This window comes from Aythya fuligula, chromosome 2 (assembly GCF_009819795.1).
Source record: "Aythya fuligula isolate bAytFul2 chromosome 2, bAytFul2.pri, whole genome shotgun sequence".
NCBI classification, from domain to species: Eukaryota; Metazoa; Chordata; class Aves; order Anseriformes; family Anatidae; genus Aythya; species Aythya fuligula.
This window is the reverse complement of record NC_045560.1, coordinates 138,871,846-138,895,135: the sequence shown is the minus strand read 5'-3', so window position 1 is coordinate 138,895,135 and position 23,290 is coordinate 138,871,846. Positions and strand designations below refer to the sequence as shown.

Here is a 23,290-nt window from a genome sequence, read left to right as displayed (position 1 = left end):
CCTTCAAAAAACCATTTTTGAACCGTATTTTGGATTACAAAAATTCTGCCATGAAGTGAGTGGCCCCAAACTCACGTGTGTACAGCATGACTTTGGTTCAAGCAAGTCGCAAGCACGTGGACAGGCTTTGTCACACTGCCACTGTCATTTTCCGTGAACTCTTTTTATGAGATGGAGCAAAGAATACACATTGTCTATGACCATCTGAACGCAATAAGAGGCTCTTCAGCTGCTTCTGCTTAGGGTTGTTTCAAAATGCCCAAAATGGATTTTATAGGTTACAGAATAAAAACAAGATTAAAGCTCAAAAAGAAAAAAATACATTTGTACCATAAATTCAACAGATCTTTTCAGTAAAAATACTAAACACTTTCTTACCTGTCTGATGTTGTGTCGCTTGTTACTTGGTGCTTTACTCCTGAACCATTCTTAATCGAGTCTTGTCTGGTGAGCCCTTGAGATCTACTTTTGTCCAAACCTTGTGTGGATATGTCACCTGGCGGACCTTGGTACTGCGAATGCTCCTGCAGCTTTGCTTTCTTCTCTTGAGGTGCTTCCTCGTTCCGCAGACCTCTGATACCTTCTTGGTCAGGCTGCTGTGGTGCGTTTGATCCACTGTTATAAAACCAGGCTCCGGATTTTGTGAGGATTTCTTGTTGTTTTCGGCACAAGTTACATACCCACATTACCTGTTCAGACATATTTAAACAGAAAATCTGTTAGCTAGTAAATACTGTATACAAGTTTTCATCAAGTATGCATCAACTGATCAAAGTATAAACAATACTAAATAATATTATTTTAACTTTTCTGTTATAATTACAACACTTGAGTTACAGCACAACATGTCTGTACAACCATGGAAGATTATTTTTTTTTAATATATATATATATATATAAACAGAAAAATAATTTTATTCTACCTTTGCTTCAACATTTACAATACAAGGGAAAGCCACAGACAGCAGACAAATATATGAAAAGCATCTACCAACTGGCATTCCAATGGCATCAAATGTAAAATTTGAAAATAAAGACTAAAGGCTAAGGACGACAGAAAAAAAGGAAGGGATAAAAATTTAATTAAACATTTATATTATTTATTCATTAAACCATTTTCTTAGTAAGTCAGAGTATGGAACTTTGGAACAGATTCTTTGCTCATTTGCAACAAGTAACTTTATAATACACCAAAAGACTATGCTGTGGTCTATATTTTCTATTCACATGAAGAAGCTGACTTCAAGATGTGACTTGATTTTCAAACCTATTGCAAATTAAAATCATTTTATAAAGTAGCACAATACATATGGAGCCTCTCCATCTCATAGCCAAGAATTAGCTTTCACTGTACGCTTGGTAAATGGTTAAAATTATTATAACTTCCCAGTTGTGAGATCCTACACATAGTGATGAGATTTTTAATATTCAGCAATGTACTCATTTGCAAGGCTTTTGTGTCTGCTCACCTTAACCATGTGACAGCGCAGGAAACTGCCAATGCCAATTATTTGTAAATTAATTTCACATTCAATTCTTACATGACATTAAAATATATCAGGATGTAATGAATAAAATATAAGAGGCGAGCTATTAATTCAATGGCTTATTCAAATTGCTTAGGATGTTATCTTAAAATTTTTATTGTATTTAAAATTAATTTACCACAAGTTTAGTCCATCACTCGATAATTTAATTTTTTTAGCCTTAACTTGGTTCTTTATGTTCTTTATGTACTTTTTGTCTTATTTCCCAAACAAAATGATACCACTTTGGAACTCCATGTTCCTTCACTGTCTACACTCAGCCTCCAGTTCTAATCTACCACCTGAGTTGCCTCTTTTTCAAATATTTACAGTGCAGAACATTCAATGGCTTAAGTTAAAGCTCTTCGTTATTCTTTACAGTGCTAGATGGTTGAATCACATTGGGAGTGTCTCCAAACTTGTAACCCACCTGGCTCTGTCCACTGCAAAAGGTTTCAGAAGCTGCAAGCTGCATCTTACTAACTCCAGTAAGTTATCTAATAAAAAATCTGTGCTGTGCTGTTTCGTTGTGTCTCACCAAAAACGTTTTGGTGAAAGCTTCATACAGAAGGCTACTGGAGTACAGAGCTCCTACCTGAGCTCACAGACTGCCAGGTGGGGTAGGAGGAGCAGGCACTGCTCGCCGATGGCAGCATGCGCCATCCTGGCAAGCATCCCTTCTCACTTTTTAGTGTCCCACCTTGGAGAAGTCAAGTTAGCTGATTTCAACAAGGCAGAAGGAACTATCCAAGCACCGACATGGTAGAAAGGAGAGGTTGCCCGAGTAGCTGGCTGTCTGAAGTAGGCTACATCTCCCCAGAAGAAAGGTCAATGTCGCGTATGCTTCAGGTCTGGCCATCATTCAAATACTAATGGCACAACAACTCTGTTTTGCTTTTCCTAATAATTACGTTAGAAAGTAGATAAAAGCTCTGAAGTAGAATTTCAACACAAAAGACAGAAGTATTTTCGCCCTCCTTAGTCCATAACTATTAAAAGCCTTTAGTATTTCTGTTTGTTCCGCACACCACTGAAAGAGACTTTCCACCTGTGTGTCAGTGTAATGAAAGGAGCAGATTCAAAACAATTATTTAAGTATAAAAATACATAAAGTTTGACTCACTGCACCATAAAATCCTTGAAAGCTTTTTGTATTATTTTCCTATATTGGTAGGCGTTAAAATGTCACAAAAACTAGGTATCACAGTCTAAACACTTGAGCAACTATGTCCTTGTCATCCATTTTCTCCTGGGACAATGCACTCCAGGACGAACGGTATTATCCTCCTGTACCCTACAAAATGATAGGTCTTCCGGAATGAACAGGATTTAGTGTCTCCTCCTCTAAAAGCAGAATCACGAGAGCACTCCTGATCTAACCTCTTCCCCGTGACACACAAAAATTAGTGATCTGTTTCAATATAAATCTCGGCTGCTGCCAAGCTGGGTAGGTGGCGATGTACATCAGAGCACAGCAATGCAATTGGCAGGGCCACGAGACCTGGATGAAACAAGCAAGCATTTTCTGATAACAGTTCCAACAAGCCCAGTGCCTGGGCAAAGATGCTATACCTATCTTTGCTGCAGTTATCTACAACGTCACCTGGTATTTTCATTTCCATCTACAGCCTGGAAGCTGTTTTTTACTGTCTGTCAGTGACACATTACGGAACATGGGCAGTGTTACAGCCCGGGCCCTACTGAAGTCAAACTGGTTCCAGTTGTTTCCATCACGCCACGTTTCTTACAGACAACCAAAGTAACTGGGTCAGACCTGCAGGAAAAAATATGGGCACTTATGCTGAAAGCACCTCATGAAACAGAAGGAATAATTTAAAAAAGAAAAAAGTGCTTAAGGTATTCCATGTTGGAAAAAAAAAAAAAAAAAAGCCAGACCATGGAAACACACGCAGTTATGTATTTTGCAGATTTTTTTCTGCCTTTTTAAAGAGTGTTTCATAATGCACACAGCTAGCACTCCTGAAGCTTAATTTACAATGTGGTCCAACATGCAGTCTTCCATAGTGTTGACCCAAGCAGTTATAATTTTAGCTTCAAGTAATCACAAAGTCCATGGCAAGTGCTGCACAGGCACAGAAATTTACGTGCTGTCAGTGTGCACCACCAAACTCGAGCTCTCCTCCACTACAGGGCGCAAATGACTTCTCCATCTTACTGTGTGTAGAAGCATTGCTTCAACATCAAAAATCCTGGTAATTTACAGCACAGACCCCCCAGCTGAATGGCAGCCATGGGTGTAAGAGCACGGGGAGCAGGGTGGCATCCTCCAGGGCAGGATTTCTCCTGCCACCATGCGCCTCTGGGGCAGCTGCTTGGCAGCTCCCAGACCCCGTGGAGTCCCCAGCAGGATTTTGGGTGACTTTGGATGGAAATAGAGCAGAGAGGGGAAAGGGAAACTGTATGAGTGGATCTCGTGCTTAATGCATGCCTTTTGACATATCTGCAAAGAAGATCCACAAAAGCTTCCCTTCCACAGCAGTACCTACAAAAGGCCCTTCCCTTACATAAGGGATTTGCAGCCTGGCAGGGGCACACTGCCTCCTGCGCCCACTCCTAAAACTCCTCACCACCACCCCGAGGAATTCAAAGTGTAACTTAGGAACACACTTTGCACACAAACATCGCTGTTGCAGTTTGGGGTCAATTCTTACCACTGATTTTAAAAGCAAAAGAAGGACAAAAATGTGCTTTTCAACAGCTCTAATCGGTAAGTAAATTTAGATTCTGAAGTGCGAGCAATGCTGATCCACATTTCAATACAAAAGCCTGAACCACCACCTAGTGCCTAGGCTAAGAATTGCTGAATACCTTTTCATTTATCCTGCAAAGAGTGAAAAGAATCACACAAAATACATCTAGCCTGACATTTTGACATTAACTCTCATTTTCATTTAAGACAAATATCTTTTTTTTTTTTTAATAAAACACTTTTTTTTGAGAAGACGTTCTGAATTGGGATCAGACAGATTTGCTTCAAACCCTCCATCTGCTTGTAGTTCACAACGATTAATTCTACACACAGAACAGACAAGTTCTAACTATTTCGGTGTTTCTTCACCACTTTTTACAAGATTATTCTACAGCATGCTCTCCCCAAAGGCTTTCATTACACAGTATTAGTACTATTTATTTTTTCCATAAGCACTCAAAACCAAACTCTGCAACACCTGCAATAACCAAATAATCAGCCACTGAGCGTCTACATGTTGGACATGATTAAGGCAAGAAAAACTACTCCTTTGTGTTGTCCTAAATAAAAACATTACATATTTGTTCATCAGTTGAAACTCTTCATAACATATTACACATTGTAAACCCATTAGAAGGGAAAAGAAATGTATAGAAAAATCATATTTCAATATATTTTAAACCAAAAATGGGTAATTTAATAAAAATGATACAGTAACACAGTCCTTTTAATAGTATCAGAAAATTATGTGGAAAAAAAAAAAGATACCTCACAAAATGCTATTTCCCTGTGTATTATTAAAGCATAGATGTCCCAACATATCTTCTGAGAGCAAAATGGAAGTCTTACTGCATTGAAGATTTTATTAAAAGACGCAGTATATTTGATTACACATCAGCCTGAGTTTGATACTTCAGATACTACAGTCTAAGACCCTAAATCCTCATTAGCCTTTAGAATACTACTTCGAATTACAGGTGTGCACAGGTCCAAAATCATACTGGAAGGGTAGTAAGACTCCTAGGGAAGAGTAAGGCTTGTTATTACTACCAGCTCTCTTAACATTCATGTCCTTGCCAGAAGCAAGCAATATATTAGCATTATATTAACTGCTGTGCTTGCTGCTAGATAATTTCCCCAAAATGCACGTGGTTTAAAAATATGTAGCTATTATTATGTGTACCATTTCCTACACATTCTCAAAAGTAGCAAGAACATAGCATTGAAAGGAAGGGGAAGGAAAATGAAGAGTAAGAAAACTCATTGCTCAACCCCAGCATGGAGACAACTAATCACATTTACTGACATACTGAAGTTAGTTCCTTTTTTTCAGTGCATCAGTCTGTCTGCAAAACAGCTTGATTACAACAGGGAGGAAGTGCAATGTCTGAAGCCACCCTACACCACAGAAATGTTTTGAGGAAGAAATACTTCCACCTCTCCACTGCTTTGCCTTGGAGTAGACACTGCTGAATCAGTCTTGGCAGAGTGCAATATGAGCCAGCTTCCTCTGCACAGTCACTGAAGTTACAATTACACAGCAAACCTGTGTCTTCTGCTGATGTGGCCCTACCATAAGCCCATTGATATCTTCCTTACCTCTAGTCCCAATTTCTGATGAGCTTTCCCTATTTTGCCTGTTTAATCAATGGTTGTCTTGATTCAGGGACTTCAAGAACCCTTTGAGCATTGTTTCGCTAAAAAACATGATTGATCTGCTCTTCTGGACATTGGTTTGTTTCCAAATACATTAAATCACCCATTTTTTTCCCCAGTAAAACACCAAAAGCACTTGATTCCAATATTAATTGTCATTCAGAAGTAAAACTTCTTAGAACTCTTGGTTAAAAGAGTAGTTTGTTTCAAAGCTCTTTGAATTAAAATAGAAGACTTCTTGAAGTTAGCTAAAATATTAAATCCTATCTATTTGGTTCTGTACACTATCAAAAATGGATCATGTTTGCTCTAAAACACAATAATTCACTTTTTTTTCTCAATCTGAAATCTGGATTCTCTCTTACAGCTAAGACTACTGATACCCATTACTGGTGAGAGAAAGTTATTATTCATTTCTACAAGGTGCTTCCTTTAAAATTTTTAATTCTATTGTCCTTTTGTTGTTGTTTTGGGTTGGTATTTTCTTTGTTTTTTAATGAAAGCAATTGTTTACAACTGTTTAAAACTGTGCAACACTTACAGCATCTTCTATAAATAGCCAGCATTCATATTTCTGGAAAGTGTAGGGGCTTTCACAATAGCTGGAGGATTCACGGTTCGTCTCTTGAGACATCCTTCTAAAGGTTCAGGTCAAGATGTTTTGTAGTTAGGAAGATTTTAAAAACATTAACTGCTTATTTTGGAGCGCATGGAATAGATCGTGCCTAATTTATGCTCAAACAGAAAGCAGAAACTTTTCGATTTCATTATACAGTTCTGGACATACAGACATCACATTCTACCTTTTTTTTTTTTTTTTTTTTAAAAGGAATCTTGCTTCCTTTTCCTGTGTTTTCTTTCCATGTATATATTCTTTTTTGAAGCTTAAAACAGTGTCTCTCTTCTTTTCCAGTGTCAATCCTACTTTGAGAAGCAGGTTAGACTAGAGGAATCCCAAGGTCCCTTCCAAACTGAATGATTCTATGACCACCCACCTGCATTTTTCTAATTCTTTTTCTAACAAATAAAAAAATAAATCCCACATAACTGTTTTAAGGTCAGCAGAACTATTCTGGATGTATTTGATTGCAACTGAGAACAGAAACTCCTTGTAGTTGGTATGGTATTGTGAAATTTTTCTTAAAGACTTTTTAGTTTTTATTTGATGCCAATCAATTTTATTGCTTCTCTTACAAAGCCAAATGAATCTGCAAGATTTCATAACCTCTACAAAACAATCAGCAAAATTACTGACACGGCATACTAGCTTCTTCTACTGCTGCACTATAGCAAACAGAGGCTGTATTTTACCATTTATCCATTCAACTATACACATGGGATGCCTTCTCCCTTTGTGTAACACCACTTCCTTCAGTGAAATTAATGCATTCATTCAATGAAGTATATTACAGGAGCAAAGATTATGAATTTGTGACTATTATAAAAGAATTGATAAAAAAATAACTTATTTTTTCAACGTTTTCTTATGCCACTAGTCTGTGCTATGGTACTGCCTTTCACTTTCAGGCACGTAATAAAGTTAAAATCAGTCTGGCCAACTGCCAAAACTACTGTAATTTTTATTGGCCCTATATCCATAATGATTCATTTGGCTGTTTACACCTGCCCCATGGACACACATTCCTCAAAAATGTATTAAATACCTTCATGGATTCCAAGAGTACTTAATAAAATTGGGAAAGCTTACAGTACTAATATGAGACTAGCATCTTTACATAAATTGTAAAGAATATATGTATTTGTACAAATAAATTTTGCAGATAATGGATATATTATGTATGAAAAGTTACGATGGTCACAAACAGCTGAGTCAGCATAAAGTTGGCACATTGCTTGAGCATGCTTTTGATACAATATATAGTTATGTGACTATTTTTTTAAGCATAGAAGAGAACAAAATCATAACTACTATGTTATAAAAGGTATACTCACTTTTTGTACTAATGCTGTATTAATTATTGTAATGAGATGGGTCATCTCTGTTTTACCAATTTTTTACTACCTTTAAGGCATATAAAAACAATTTCCTTCATAAATTTTCTTTTTGTCTAAGAGTAAAATAAGGGAATAAGACACCTGACTAGGAAAAAAATATTTGTGTTTTAAAAATGTAACAAACCTCTCCGAGTGCACAACATTAACAACTAGAAATTTTAAGTTGGAATGCTAATTTTGGTGGGTTAACATAAGCCAAAGATATTTCATAAGCATGCTCTTTTTTTCTAAAGTAGATTGCATAAAAATAAGAAGTTCATATATAAAATAACTCATGTTGTCAAAGATCTGTACAGGCACTAATTTGCCTTTTTCATTACGGCACAGGCACACCTGTACACTGCTGAGTCTGAAACATTTCTGAACGATTCCAATGGAAATAGCACGTAATTCCTGCAGAGCCATACAGACGATAAACAATTCTTTAATGAGCTTTCATGATTTCATAAGGAACTAGACGGTGGAAAAACGTCCAGTGAGGAAATGGCTGATGTGAAACCAGGTGTGATCTGGTCATAGTACACACTAGCAAGTGTTATGTCCCAGCTGCACAGCTTCCAAAGCTGAGTATGTAAGCCCTTACAGTACCCCAGAGGGTCATGAGGGCTCATTAAATAAGTGTGGTGTTTTTTTGTGAAATAAACCTGCTATAAATGAACAGAATCTACAACACATTTCTAGATGGCCTTCCTTTAACTTCGGAAACTTGCATAATTATGTAACATATAGAAAATGTATAGTTGACCAAGCTGCACCAATACTAAATTTGTAACAATCTCAAGGAAGAAAACTGAGCGTGCATTTGCTGCCATTCTTCTCAGCTACAATTTAAGCTCATTTAATAAGAATACTGGATTTAAAGAGACCTTGTGCAGTGATTCCACGTGCCTGCTGCATCAGGCAGCTTTACAACTTAGTAAAGTTCCAACATAAAATTAGCTAGAAATAATGAGGCCAGAATCTATCAAAATGCTTTTCCAAGGCTTAATGCTGCAGTGGAGAGAATGCCTTTTAATTTCCAGTGTTCATTTATTCCAAGCTACTTTTATTACTCTTTATTCTTATACCAGCGTCATTGAGTTTAAATAGCTCCTTTCTCTCCTCTGTGCTTGCTGCCTGGTATTTCTGAAGATAAATTGTCTGAAGAGACCAATCGCATACCCACAAAAGCCCTTCAGTTTTTGCAAGACGTGGCTCTTTTGGGCTAAGCCTATCCCAGAAAGATGTAGCCCTGTCAGAGGGCCAGGTGCCAAGCACATAGTGCAGGGAACAGCACGGAGCAAGAACTGTTTCTAATAAGCAGCTCAGACACAGTCACATAACTATGAAAAGCAGAATTGAGGGGTGTCGAGCAGGTCTGGCCCACAGAGGTGTCCCTGTCCTGGAGTACTGCGGCCTTAGCTTCCACTCATACACGTTCACACACGCCATCATCCCAGCAGTCCTGCTCTGTACCTACAGGCACAGGAAAGAAAAGGATTTAACCCACTTTCAGCACATCCTAGACTCCCATACTGTTTTCAGTGATTTACAATAAAAGGACTTTTAGTTAGGAGTAGAAATTCTTATTAGTCCTTAAATTCCTAATGTTACGCTTAGTGCTGTCTAATCTAGTCCATTTTTACTACTGGAGTTTGCAAGATAATCCACTTCCTTATGACATGCTATCTCTTTCCTCCTCTGTTCTGATAATTATCCAAATTTGTGTCACCGACGTATTTAATTACTGCATTCCTGTCCTCTATGCCAAGGCCAGTAGTGAAAATATTAAAGATTTTCCCAATACTCATGCTTGAGGAAGTGGGAAGTTGCTTATAGCTTTCCCCTATAAATATCATTGTTCAGTTAAGCCTCATTGTTTCACTTGAGCCAGTAATGTGTAAGTCTCACTATGTCATTTAATCTTGTGTAAAGAAGTTGCAGGTAATTGTTACAGGCTAATCCCTACTCATCCCTGCACATAGACTTGAGTTCCTTGAATTCTCCTGTCCAACTGTTTTTACCTGCTTGGTTGTTTAATTCACAGAATTACAGAATCGTCTAGGCTGGAAGAGACCTCAAGTTCATTGAGTCCAACCTCTGACCTAATACTAACAAGTCCTCCACTAAACCATATCGCTAAGTTTAACATCTAAACATCTTTTAAAGACTTCCAGGGATGGTGATTCCACCACTTCCCTGGGCAGCCCGTTCCAATGTCTAACAACCCTTTCGGTAAAGAAGTTCTTCCTAACATCCAACCTAAAACTCCCCTGGCGCAACTTAAGCCCATTCCCCCTCGTCCTGTCACCAGGCACGTGGGAGAACAGGCCAACCCCCACCTTGCTACAGCCTCCCTTGAGGTACCTATAGAGAGCGATAAGGTCGCCCCGAGCCTCCTCTTCTCCAGGCTGAACAAGCCCAGCTCCCTCAGCCGCTCCTCGTAGGACTTGTTCTCCAGGCCCCTCACCAGCTTCGTCGCCCTTCTCTGCACCCGCTCAAGCACCTCCATGTCCTTCTTGTAGCGAGGGGCCCAAAACTGAACACAGTACTCGAGGTACGGCCTCACCAGAGCTGAGTACAGGGGGACGATCACCTCCCTAGCCCTGCTGGTCACACTGTTTCTGATACAAGCCAGGATGCCGTTGGCCTTCTTGGCCACCTGAGCACACTGCTGGCTCATATTCAGCCGACAATCCACCATCACTCCCAGGTCCTTCTCCACCAGGCAGCTCTCCAAACACTCATCTTCCAGCCTGTAGCTCTGCTTGGGGTTACTGCATCCCAGGTGCAGGATCCGGCACTTGGCCTTGTTGAACTTCATGCAGTTGACCTCAGCCCATCGGTGCAGCCTATCCAGATCCTCCTGCAGAGCTTTCCTACCCTCGAGCAGATAGACACATGCTCCTCACTTGGTGTCATCTGCAAACTTACTGAGGGTGCACTCAATGCCCTCGTCCAGATCATTGATGAAGATATTAAAGAGGACCGGCCCCAGCACCGAGCCCTGGGGAACACCGCTAGTGACTGGCCTCCAACTGGATTTGACTCCATTTACCACGACTCTTTGGGCCCAGCTACCCAGCCAGTTTTTAACCCAACGAAGCGAGAAGAATTCTTCTTCAGAGAAGAATTTTCTCTGTAGAGACTGTTATTAGAGCAACTGCTGCTGATGGATTAAAAGTTTATGATGGAGGAAAAGCAGCCAAATTTTGGGTAAAAAAATATAATACACAGTCATGGCTGGAGTAAGGTAACATAATAGACACTAGAATTACCAATTTTCCATAGCTTTATGGCAAAGTCATTAACTCTAACATTTTCTCTCACAAATCCAGCATGTCCTTAAGGAAAGATAATTAGAGGATTGTCTTGGTTTTCTTATATATATTTTTATAATAATTAGTTCACACAAAGTATTGTGTTCCAACTTGTAATTGAAATCATCCAAATGACAACCCCAAGTTGTTTTACATCACAAAATTTCTAACTGAATCATAGAATCATTAAGCTTGGGAAAGACCTCCACGATCATCTGGTCCAGCTGTCCCCCTACCACAAACATTACCCACTACTCCATATCCCTAAGTACCACATCCAATAATATTTAAATGGCTTACAGCAGATTGATTTTGAGACTTTTGTAGACTTAAAGTCTCCATTAGATGTTATTTATGTTACGTTATTTTTGAACTTTGTGTTCAAAGTTGTGTACTCACATCACAGCTTTATTTAAGAACCAACTAATAAAAATATTGAATGATCTACAGCAAAAAATGTGCTGAGCATGTTCATTAGTTAATGTATGTAGGCTGTTCTGAAAATGAATCACACAAAGCATTTACAGGTTATTTACTACTGCAAGACACGACATCAACGTCAACAAGAGGCCAAGAACAGAGATAATGTGACAGGCCACAATAAGTCTGTGGTCTGTATAAAGATGTCACTGAATTGAAGTCAACAGAACCACACCATTTACATCCTCTGTGTCATTACTCACTACTGAAATTGTCTGAAAAAAATGCAAGATTCAACCGTAGTAAAAAAGTAACAGAATGGTAAGATGCCTAGAAAGCAGTTACTGCTATACTGAATCCTATATAAACATTTTTCAATTTAACATAAAAATGCTGCATAGACTCTAGCTGCAATGTAGTCACAGCAGCACAGCCTTCAGTGCAGGCTGCAAAGCTCAGCTGAGAAACTAAGACACATTTTCTGGCCAGAAACCTACACTGAATTCCATGTCAAGTCAGCTTCACTGTGAGAAGAATTCAGGATGTACACATCTTATTTCTACATGAGATGCCATCACAAGTAACACTGACAGAACAATATAAAAATCTAAGATTAAAAAAAAATAAATGTACTTCAGCTTAATAAATTTCAAAACAGAAAAGCAGAAAAAGACTTGAAAAGCAACAAATTTAGTGACACCTAGCACAGTCAGGTATATATTATCAGTATGCTGAAGAGAACAACCACACTTCTTGAAGGAAAAATGAAGTTACATATGAAATAAAGTTTTGTGGGTTTTGTTTTATATATACATATAAAACAAAATATTTATATATTTATAAAATATTATAATATTAATAATTATAATATTATTTATAAATAAATTAATAATTATAATATTATTAAAATAGTATTATAAAATATGTATATATTTATATATATATATATTAATTCCAGTCTCAAATACTTCTTTTTGTTAGGAAACACATGAGGATGCAAACAAAGTGAGAACAGGACTGTATCTTGAAGAACACCAATAGCCGAACCATGCCAGGATATCAGATAGCAGCTAACCACTAGTGGACTTTTCAAAAACTCTTACTTAATTATAAAGACAATTTAGTCCTGACAAACAAAGTCACCCATTCCTTCCCTGGTTGTTATGTGTAAGTTTGCTACTGCTGACATGCTCTGTCTGCCTCAGACAATTGCATTACACAGCAGAAAGCTCCTTTCTTGTGGATTTGGGGCACGAACGAACAAACCCTACGGCAACTATGACAAGTAGGTGACATGCAGATTAGAATGTTTCACACACACACACACAAAAAAAAAAAAAAAAAAAAAAAAAAAAAAAAAAAAAAAAACACAGCATTAAGTTATACTTTCCTCAAGTACGATAAAACGTAGACACGTAAATCATCTGAAATAGTGGTTTGGTAATATCATAACAAAGTCTTCCTGGCTCCATCTAGTGGACTTCAGTGCACCCTGTTGGCAATGTGACTGTAACAGAGCAATAGAAAAATACTGGAAAGTTGCAGCAAGGACTATGAAGTTTCCCTCAAATAGTTCTGGCATTTTTGTGAACAGCCCCTGAAGTCTGACAGATTTCTTTAAAGCTTCCTGTCTCTTTTTACTTTTCGATTTCAGATTGGGGTACTTGAAAGGCTCAGAGGCCCCCAGTTCAACCTCACCTTAAGCACACAGTTGCAGTGTTCTCTGGTGTTGTTCATGCTGCACTATCAGCTTTCCTATAAGCAAAAATAAGTCTAGGTACTTTAGGATTCCTTCAAATCTGTGGAGTATAAAACATTCACAGTGCAAATCTGCAAATCTCTGAATTTGGAGAATCCCCTGCGCAAATATCAGCCACAGAGCAAACTGTTTTAACTGCTTTTATTGTTACAACACCTTGATTTGGATTCACCTTTTTTGGTGGTGGTGGTCAGATGGCTTTTTTTTTTTTTTTTTTTTTTTTTTTAAGATTTGTCCACCTCAGTACTATGAAGATTCTCCTTACACAGCTGGTTTCAAATAAAAGACTCGTTTAAATTTGGTAAAATAGACAAAAGAATTTTAAGATTTCTTAACACATCTGTCACACAGCCCACATCAGAGCACCTGGTAGCAGGTATCTTTCAAGTTCCAAATTAAAACCAATTTAATATAAAGAATATTTTGTTTTTGTAATAGACTGTAAATATACTCAGAGAACTTTAATTTTATTCCTTAATTTCAAAGTTCCCTTTTTTTCCTGCATCTGACAATATGAAGAAATCAAACATTTTAAATCCCAATTTAATGTTTTAAATCCCAATTTAAATGTTGCAGTTTTTGTCAGGATCACTGACAAAGTTTTGCGTGGTCTTGTTTTTGTTCTTTGCTGATTGCTCCTTACAGTTAGGACAGTAGCTATAGTAACATGGCTAAGTCAGAGTGGATGACAGATGATGAGCACACCAGTAAACCGCCTCCTGGTTTACGTTTTACATAGTGGATGACCACAACTGACACTCTCCAGCTCATCATCATAGATTCTAGACCTGAAATTTCAGCCCATTCTTCAAAATACCCTTATATACATTGACAGCATTTCAAAGGATAGAAAGAACTGGTAAATTGTAGAAAGAAATTCTGCAAGATTGAGGGTTCCCTCTACCACAACTGATGTTTGTAAAGACAAAATCATGCCAGCTTCATTTACACTGCTACAAAGAGATGAATTTCTCAAAGAGATTAATTTCTGAAAGATTGATCCAATGACACAGATTTTCAAAAGAGGGAAAGAAATTCACTCTCAGGAAAAAGAAATTATTTTAGATCAATAGTTTTAAGTGTGAAAGCAATATTGCTGCAGTTGGGTAACACAGAAGACCTGATACCACCAAGAAAAGGGAAATGGTGTTTTGTTTTTTAATATATGTTATTTGAAAGTAATGTTCCCAATTTTTGGAAAGGACTTGAAAAAATAATTATGTTTTTTGGTTTGGTTTGGTTTTTGTTTGTTTGTTTTTACAAATCTTAGTACACTTATACTGCAACCTAATGAAGTGAAAACAGCAGTTCTGCACAAAATCAGAATCTGCAGAATGACATCAGAAGCATCGTCTCAGACCTGAGGCAAGATTCAACAGTGTCTGGATTTTCAAAAAACTCCTACATTTTATCTTGCCTGAATTTATCAATGTTATCTTTCTTTATATGTCAGAAAATTGTAATATATTTAAACTGATGACTAGACAAGTCTGCATTCAAGGAAACATATATGGTAAGGATTTTCTAAGTTTTCTGTGATTTTTTTTTAAAGTCTCTAAGTTCACCCTGCTCCAATAACAACTCAATGAAACTAGTTCACTTCATAACTTCCATTCGTCCTGTTCAGGGCCTCACAAGGACATAGCATTGAGTTCATAGTCATAAAGGATGACCTCTCCAAAATAAGGACAGAAGTTCCTAATACTACAATTCTGAAGTACAGGCACAAGAACCATAAAGACACAGTTTCTCTGATTCTTAAAGAAAAACCGAGTGACAGCAACATCAAACTTCAGTAATATAAATGATTCCTTAGGGAATTCCTGGGCCAAGTGATAATAAAGGCAGTATTTTTCATCTATAAAAGGTTTATTTGCAGGATTTCTTGGGATCAGTTTTCTTCACTCCCATGTAAAAAGCTGTTTTCTTATAAGCATGAGGTACTTATGGTGGGGAAGAAATATTCACATTGGAATACATAAATACTCACTATACCATATACTCACTATTCTAAATACAAAACTATAATTCAAGCAAATTCAGGCCAGCATCCACATAAAGTTCAACATTTCCACAGCTACCCCTACTTTTCTTCTGACTGAAATTTCTCCTGACTCGCTTTTCTCCCAGTCCACTTCATAGAAAACCTCCCCTAGCCTTCAGAGCTGCAATAGTTCTGATCCCCTTGCTTGAAGAGGCTGCTCTTCCCACTGTAAAGTGCAGTTTAAAACTATTAGAACATACCAAAGGATTCATTAGGAGAATACCATTAAACATGCCCAGTTACAGGGGAAACTATAACCAAAGATTGAACACAAGTACGCACAACTGCAAGGATGAAAACCACAGGACAACAAAGCTTGTATTCCACAGTAAAACTACTTTTTATAAACTATTATAAAATTATAATAGTAGCAACTAAGGTCCTTGTATAAATAGCATGTTTGCAATGCCTTCTAATTAACTAGAGTCTAATGAGACTTTAGTAAATGTGGGCTCTATAGGACAAGCCTCAGAAACTCTCAAGCCTCAGTTACTCTGGCATATCCTCAAGGTTTAATAATAATATCACAGCTCCCTTGCTGGACAGCCACAATTTTAAAGGCCTAACTTTCTGAAGGACTGCTGCAAGGTTTATTGCAACTGAACAGAAGCATTTAACCAGACCTGGACTCAGTGATTTTGGTGTATGTGGAAGGGGTTGTACTTCTAGTCTGGGTAAAAATGGCAGCTTCCTGCCTAAAAGTTCTGAGGATCTACCCAGATAACATCAGGGCTGTCAAAAAGGATGAGGTGTTTGAGTTCCATGAATGCCCCAAATTCAGTGTTGGATTCCAGGACTGCTGCTGCTGAGGTTAGAGATGCTGGCTTTGAGGAGGTCAGCAAGTGAAAATCCCCAGATTTATAGAGAATTCTTCTTCTGGCCTAGAGATGCAAACTTTTTGATTTAGCTTCAGCTGCGAGAACTACTGCTTGCTTGAGGGAAAAAGAGAGTAGCAGTGGAGAACCCACGTGTGTTCTACAATATTGATATACATACGTCATCTGGCTTTGTCTTTCCACATTAACAGATGTGAAGAAAACACTTGCCCAGATTAGCTGGAGACTCGAGAAAAGTAGATCACTAGGGCACCTCGCTCACTTGCAGCGTTATCACAGCGACAGGAGCAAGGTGGCACGCTGGGGCAGTGGTTCTGCATCACAGTCACATCCCCAAAAGACGTAATGCTGTACTTCCTATGCTTACTAATTTTACCACTGAGGAGTATGTCCAGATTTACTGTACTACTGTTCTCAGTTGGCTCAGGCACTGTATACTTTCAAAACAGTTGCATACTTCTCTAAGTTTTCTGTTTGTTTGCTTAACTGGTATTTTGGAACATGTTTTGACAAAGCTGTCAAAAAGATCTGAAACCCTGAGAGATCACGGAAACCTTATGAAACTTCTGGTTTGAAGTATTTGGCAGCAGGTCATTTCTGAGGGACACACACTTCATAGATGTGCTCTGCCATTTACACAGAGCCAAAAAATACATTTATCCTAAGGTCCAGATCCTTATTATTAAATGACCCAGTTAGTTCACAGTCCAATATGTCAACCAACTGTGCTCTGGGGTTCAACCAGCAGAACCCCATGCTGATCTGAGCAGTAACCAGTAAAGAAAAGCGTATCTCTTAAAATCATCAAAATCAAGGGCCATGTCTTCTACTTTTTACTGGAAAAGTTAACATGTGTCCATTTACAAGAGGTTTTCATTAAGTAAGCCTTGTGTTCTCTTCTCATGTTCAGTGTTGTACTGAATGTGAGACGCAAACATTAGTAAACAGAGTTAATAAAAATATTTATATGGAAAGAAGTGTAATAGGCTTAGATTTGCTGTTACTTAAACCTGAATTTAAAATTTGAGACACAACTACAACAGAAGTATCAGAGCCCTACTCAGAATACAAAATCGTATTTTATTAAGCCTTTGGCACAATAATATTACAGAAGTCTAATGTTGTAGTATCAAAACTATTTTGTTACAAAAAAATCTATAAATAATATAAATATAAATAAATATATAAATAAATTAAGAATCTATAAAACAAAAATGATCACATGAATCTTGAAACAGTTCCAAAAGTTAGTTTACCACAGAATAAATAAATAACCACCTCTTCATAGTATGTTGCATAATAATAAAACACTTTGGTATGGATTTAAAAAAAAAAAAGGTTTTAGACATTTTTAATGAGCACTTGAGATTGGTGTCCAGCTACAAGTATATAGGATAACCTGCTAGATGATTTTCACTTTTTGCTATAAAACAAGTATGTTAATACAATGCAAACAACTCTGCTCTTCCCAAATGACTGATGCCAGGTATCCACTACAGAGAGAGCTTTCTTCTTCCTCAGAGATATCCATAACAAAAGGAAAACAAAACCAGGATCAGATAGAACTAAAAGAGAATTTAAAGTAGATTAAAGGAGATACTAAGAGAGACAAATTTCCTTTCCCACATAAGAGCAAAAACGATTTCTTAAAACATATATAATCATCATGGTATTGGAGTTTAAAAAATGTTTAAAAACTCTGAAAGCAAACAGACAACTAGACAATTGTACATATCAAGGGAAAAAAAGCATTTGAACCCTGTCTTCCAATGTAGAGGCAAAACTATTCTACTCTCTCAGAAAGACACCGCACATTCCCTACCTAGAACTGTAAGAAATCCAAATTGTCAACAACAATAAATATCATCTTTCTTAACCACATGACCAAGAATCTGAGAGCAAGTACACCTTAATTAACCAGGTCATGACTCTGAAGTTATGTAGCAATTACAGTGAAACTGAAAGATGAACAGGTTAAATGAACATTATTAACAATGCCCAAGAAATTTAGACATTTAAAGCTAAATGGGAGGTGTGTTCATATACATAGTAAACTAAATGGCTAATATTCTAACTTGTATTAATTAAGACACTTCTATGATTCTATCAGTATAAAAATACTCTAGGAATCTACTTTGTGAAAGCACATTATCCCCAACAACAAACAGGACTCCTGTTAACTTTGTATATGTGTTTGGTTTACAAAGCATTGGGTTTTTTTCTTCTTGCAGATCTAAAATGATAAGAAGGACTTTTGAACTACATTGAACTAATTCTCAACAAACTACAAACATTAGCACACATCAATTGACTGAAATTGAATTAGCTACCTGAAATCCAGATTTCTCCGTAGATCTCCTTGATGCTGAATGAAGGCATCTTTACAGTAAGTCAAACCAAGGGATTTCTAATTTTCAAATGCCTCCTATTTATACTTCATAGAAGACATCTCATTTAAACACAGTATTTTTCACATTTATTTAAACTTTTTCCATGAACACAATGAAGTCCAAGATCTGCTAAAATTGCCTACATAAAGTCATGCGTACTATGCTAAGTAACTGTCTTGTCTGTGTATCCAATATTTGATGCATCAGAAAGTGTTTGTCATATAAATTCCTATTTTCTTAGAGCAGATCTAAACAGCAAACAGGCAATATTAACCCAGGTGTAAAGACTTTTTCATTTAATTCCTCAACTTATAAAAAAATTGTTCCTTGAAGACACTAGATAAAGTTCTAAGTAAAGAGTTCAGGGAAAAGAAAAAAACAAAAAACACCTTGGGAGGTTTGCTGCTCTACTCTTTTACTGGCAATGTCTTCATTATTTATATATATAGCCACTGAAGCTGAATCTAGATAATTAAACATTTATAACATCCCCTGCTGTGCTGTGTCTAACTGTGTCCATAGAGTCCTAGGTGTGCTGTTACACACCTGGGACTGAAACAAGGAATTTGTTGAGCTACCTTTGATAAAGGTCTACACCTGGAACTTAATAGCACATGATATGGTTTCTGAATATTGCAACAGTTGGCAAATATAACTTACTGCTCAAGAACTGTTTCATCTTCCTGTTCTGGAATTGCAAATTAATTTCAACAAAGAAAATGACAGTGAAAATATATTTATATCTAACACTATCTATTGTTATACTATTTTCATATATATATTTTAAGACAAATTTATTTTAAGATAGCTTGAAAAAGCTATGAAGTGGTAAATGGTTCACAATCTGAAATTAGAAAACAAATTTCTAATGCCATCAGGATAAGACAAACAGCAAAATGAAAGTCAAAATGAAAACCATCTGAAACAAGTCAACTATTTCTAATTTCTGTACTACAAAATTACACCACCAGAGTGTACACGTGCAGGACAAGGTTTATAGGAGGAACCAGCATCTTTTACACTGATTATTGTAGGTGGAAAAATTATATAAGCCGTTAGGCATATAAACCCTTTCTCATCTGATACCGAAGTACATATGTGGATGTAAAAGGATTTTCACACCTATTTACTCCTCTAGTTACTGTTCTGGTTTATCCTTAAGCAAGAAACACATCTGAATGTGCTCTCCAAGCATGGAGTTTGCTAACAAAAGCAAATAGTTTTAATACGGAGTTATATTAAAAAACTCTGTAGTCTTTAGATTGCACTAATTAAGACTATTCTGAAGGTAGACTGTATCAAGAAGTTTATTATCATTTCTCCAATTAACTTTCAAGTGCAAGAAAAACTAGAAAAGGAAAATGGCAATTTCTAGGGCCACATCCCCCTTTCCTTGAACATCATGGTATCACTGATCTGTCCACGAGGAAATGGGACAAAGGGCTTTGCAGTGGAGAAATTAGAAGCCTCATTCCATCCCACTGTCCCCCAACTTCTCCAGCAGCTCACAGAAGTTAATATGAAGTTTAGATACAACATAGTGTAATCTCCCTGTTCCTTGACTGACAGAGTGTATCTTAGTATGACAGTAAGGTCATCAAAGTTAACAACACATAGAAAGAGATCTGATTTAGGAATAACACTTGTGTGCCAATTTAGCCATCAATATGATTTATTTACTATGTGTGCTTCTCACCAGGATTTCAGTAAAGTTTAACATTACAACCTTAATAAGACATTGACTATTTTTTCTTATATGTAACATTGTGACAGCCTTGAAAATACTGAAAATCTTAGTATTTAAAGTTATCTACACAGAAAGTTTGAAGGTATTTACATTTACTTATGTTTTGCAATCCAACTCCAAGAAACAGAAGATAGAAAAACTGTGAGTTTTCACTGTCATGTTTGTTAGAAGCACCTTCTGTTAGTGGAGGTAGGCCCCTTAGTGATGAGGGAAACAGGAGTGAGCTCTGAACTCAGTAGAGATAAAGGAGAGTAGCTCAGACAAATGGATACATGAGAAATAGGATCAGAGAACACACCGGGACAAGTGAACTAAGACAGGAAGGTCTAAGTTGCCAACCCTCTGAATTACTTTTAGAGATCCCAATCTGAAAGACAACACTCAAGAGTTGAGGAAAATCATTAAGCTTCCTGCAGCTGAGAAATGTCTCAGCAAAATGATCCTAAATAATAGCTGGTACAGGAGACTTCTGTCAGAAGTATTTTAAGTCTATGAAATATCCTGTTGTTTTTGCAAGTTGCTTTGTAAAGAAGTTGTTTTTCCCAAATTTCAGTCATCAAGAAATCAACGTATTTGTTTAACAGCATATCCCTTAGAGCATTGACAGACCTTAAAAAGCTTGATAATACTCGGAGCGTGTTTCCTGATAAGACACAGAGGTCAGGGTCAAGTGTCAACAGTAGGTAAGAGTTTACCCAAACAGGTATTTTCCAAAAGCAAGAAGGCAACAGTGTTAGAAATAACCCATGATGGGGGCTATTCCCAATGATTATTACAAATTTTTGTCACATGTGGGCAATTCCAGGCTGCCTCAGGGCACCATGGAGGTGCAGGCCTGCAACACAGCTGGGGCAGGAACAACAGGATTCTCGGTCAGGCCCAGGATCTCTTCAGGGAGACAGTAGTAAAATGAGAAACACACTCTCTCTTGTTTAACAGTTCGAATGAAATTTCCACAAAACGATGTGAGCGTTCTCGCCACCACTTTGGTCTCTCCTGACTGGAATAATAAAATTCATTACTCTAGAATACGCCAAAGGAAAACTGGGGAATCATAAATTTTTATCTGCAGTAACACACATAGGGACAGCAAGGCCCAATGTTAATTGCTTTTGATCTTTTCTAATGTAATTTTACATAGAATTGTTTTATGAGGCTATATTGCCTAAGTGACTGCATTTGTCTGAACTCAGTCTGTCTAGAATCACAAAAATGATTAAATCTTTATTTAATAATTAAAGTTAAAATAAAACTCCAGAGTCGGTCCAGTTATTAGGGGAATTAACCTGGGAATCTGTTCAGTAAATATGTTTGAATCTGATTTTGACTAAAGGAGACTTTGAGACAATTTCATCAAAAAGATTCTCCAGGTTCTTAAGACTGGCGAAGGTTGAAGATTTGATTTTCAAAGACAAGCTATTTGTTTGTGCCTTTAAGTATTTCAAAATACATACAATTACAAAGGCAGAAGACCCATTTCAAGGACGGTGTTAAATGTTTTACCCACTTCACACAGTAGATAAAAACAGAACAAGGATGAAATTCCCTAACTTTGCACCTCAGGTTTGTCCTTTACAGAATTATAAGCTGTTCTGCTGAAGGCTTTCATTTACCTGTAGCAGTTCACAGATTCCCTAAAAACAACTTCCTTCTAAAAGAGATGAAAGAGCAGAGAAAGGACCAGACTGTCCCTATGCCAGGCTGCTGAACTGCCCACTTCATGTCACAAGTATCCAATTTATAATGCAGAAATACAGCTATGAAAAGAGAATCGATTCTTCCAGTATGAGTTACAGGTGTGTGATAGTATATGTGAGATTAGCACTTAACAGTTCGGTCTTTCCACTTGATCTGTCTGGTGGACTCCAGATCAGGTTCCAGTATCACCACTGCTTACTTGGGAGACTATTCCCCATAGCACTGTTACGAAGGGGTTGAATGAAGAATAGGGAGAAACATCTCACAAGGAGGAACATTAAGGATTTTGTCTTTTGAAAGACCCTTTTCACCTTCAGATTTCAAAAAGTGTCTCTTCCATGTCATACACTCCCATACACACCATCTTTTTGCCGCAGCGGACTCCAGCTTTATGACAATCAGTGACTGCCTCCTAACTTCCTGAGACGAGAGAAAAAACAGATTTCATTACCAGCTACAGACATTGTCTAATCCAGAATGAGATTTTCACTCTCTTTCAGACAGGGCAGCATTGACCTTAACAATATTTGTTGCAAATTAGAGTTCCAAATAATTGAATTAAGTTGGAGCTAACTCAAACCATAAAGCTGTTGGGTTTTTTGTTGTTTTTGTTTTTTTAAATCTCTGTGCCTGAGACAGTTATTAAACAAAGAATAAGAAAACAAGCACTTGAAAAGCATGAATTGATGTATCTAAACCTCAAACATTCAAAACTAAACATTCCATAGGGATTTTAGAAGTTTTGAAAAGCCAGAACCATAACCAGCAAGTGAAGGAAGCTAAAGCAGAAGGATCCGTGTTTTCTCCTGCCAGCTGTTTCCAAAAACTTCTTTTAAGGTTTACTTGTGTCCTCAAACTACCACCGACTTTAAAGCTACTGCCTCCAAGCAAAGATATAAAAATATAGTTTTGTTTAAAAACAAGCTAAACTTCAGTCAAAACTAAAATATTCACCACTAATTCATTTAGTAGTATATGCAGTGAAGATATGTTTTTACACAACCTATATGGCACTCCTTAGTTCCTTATGTTTTTAATCGTTTAATTTAATGTTTTTCAATGATATAGCTGTATGTTTTCACTGCTACAGCTAATGATGTTGCTCATCTTAACAAATTTATTTGGTTAGGAATATAATTGTGAAAATCTAAGTAGGAGGAAGGAGATCCTGTGCACCTTTATTTTCTGA

At 37.2% G+C, this 23,290-nt stretch overlaps 1 protein-coding gene across 19 annotated transcripts in view; it reads right to left on the bottom strand.

Moving 5' to 3' along the window:
* RIMS2 (regulating synaptic membrane exocytosis 2) overlaps positions 1-23,290 on the bottom strand; it is a 446,419-nt gene that overhangs the window by 330,475 nt on the left and 92,654 nt on the right. For all 19 annotated transcript variants that reach the window (XM_032181320.1, XM_032181323.1, XM_032181321.1 and 16 more), the window contains one exon: positions 379-689. In XM_032181320.1, coding sequence (XP_032037211.1) covers positions 379-689 — 311 coding nt within the window. The remainder of the gene's footprint in view (positions 1-378; positions 690-23,290) is intronic.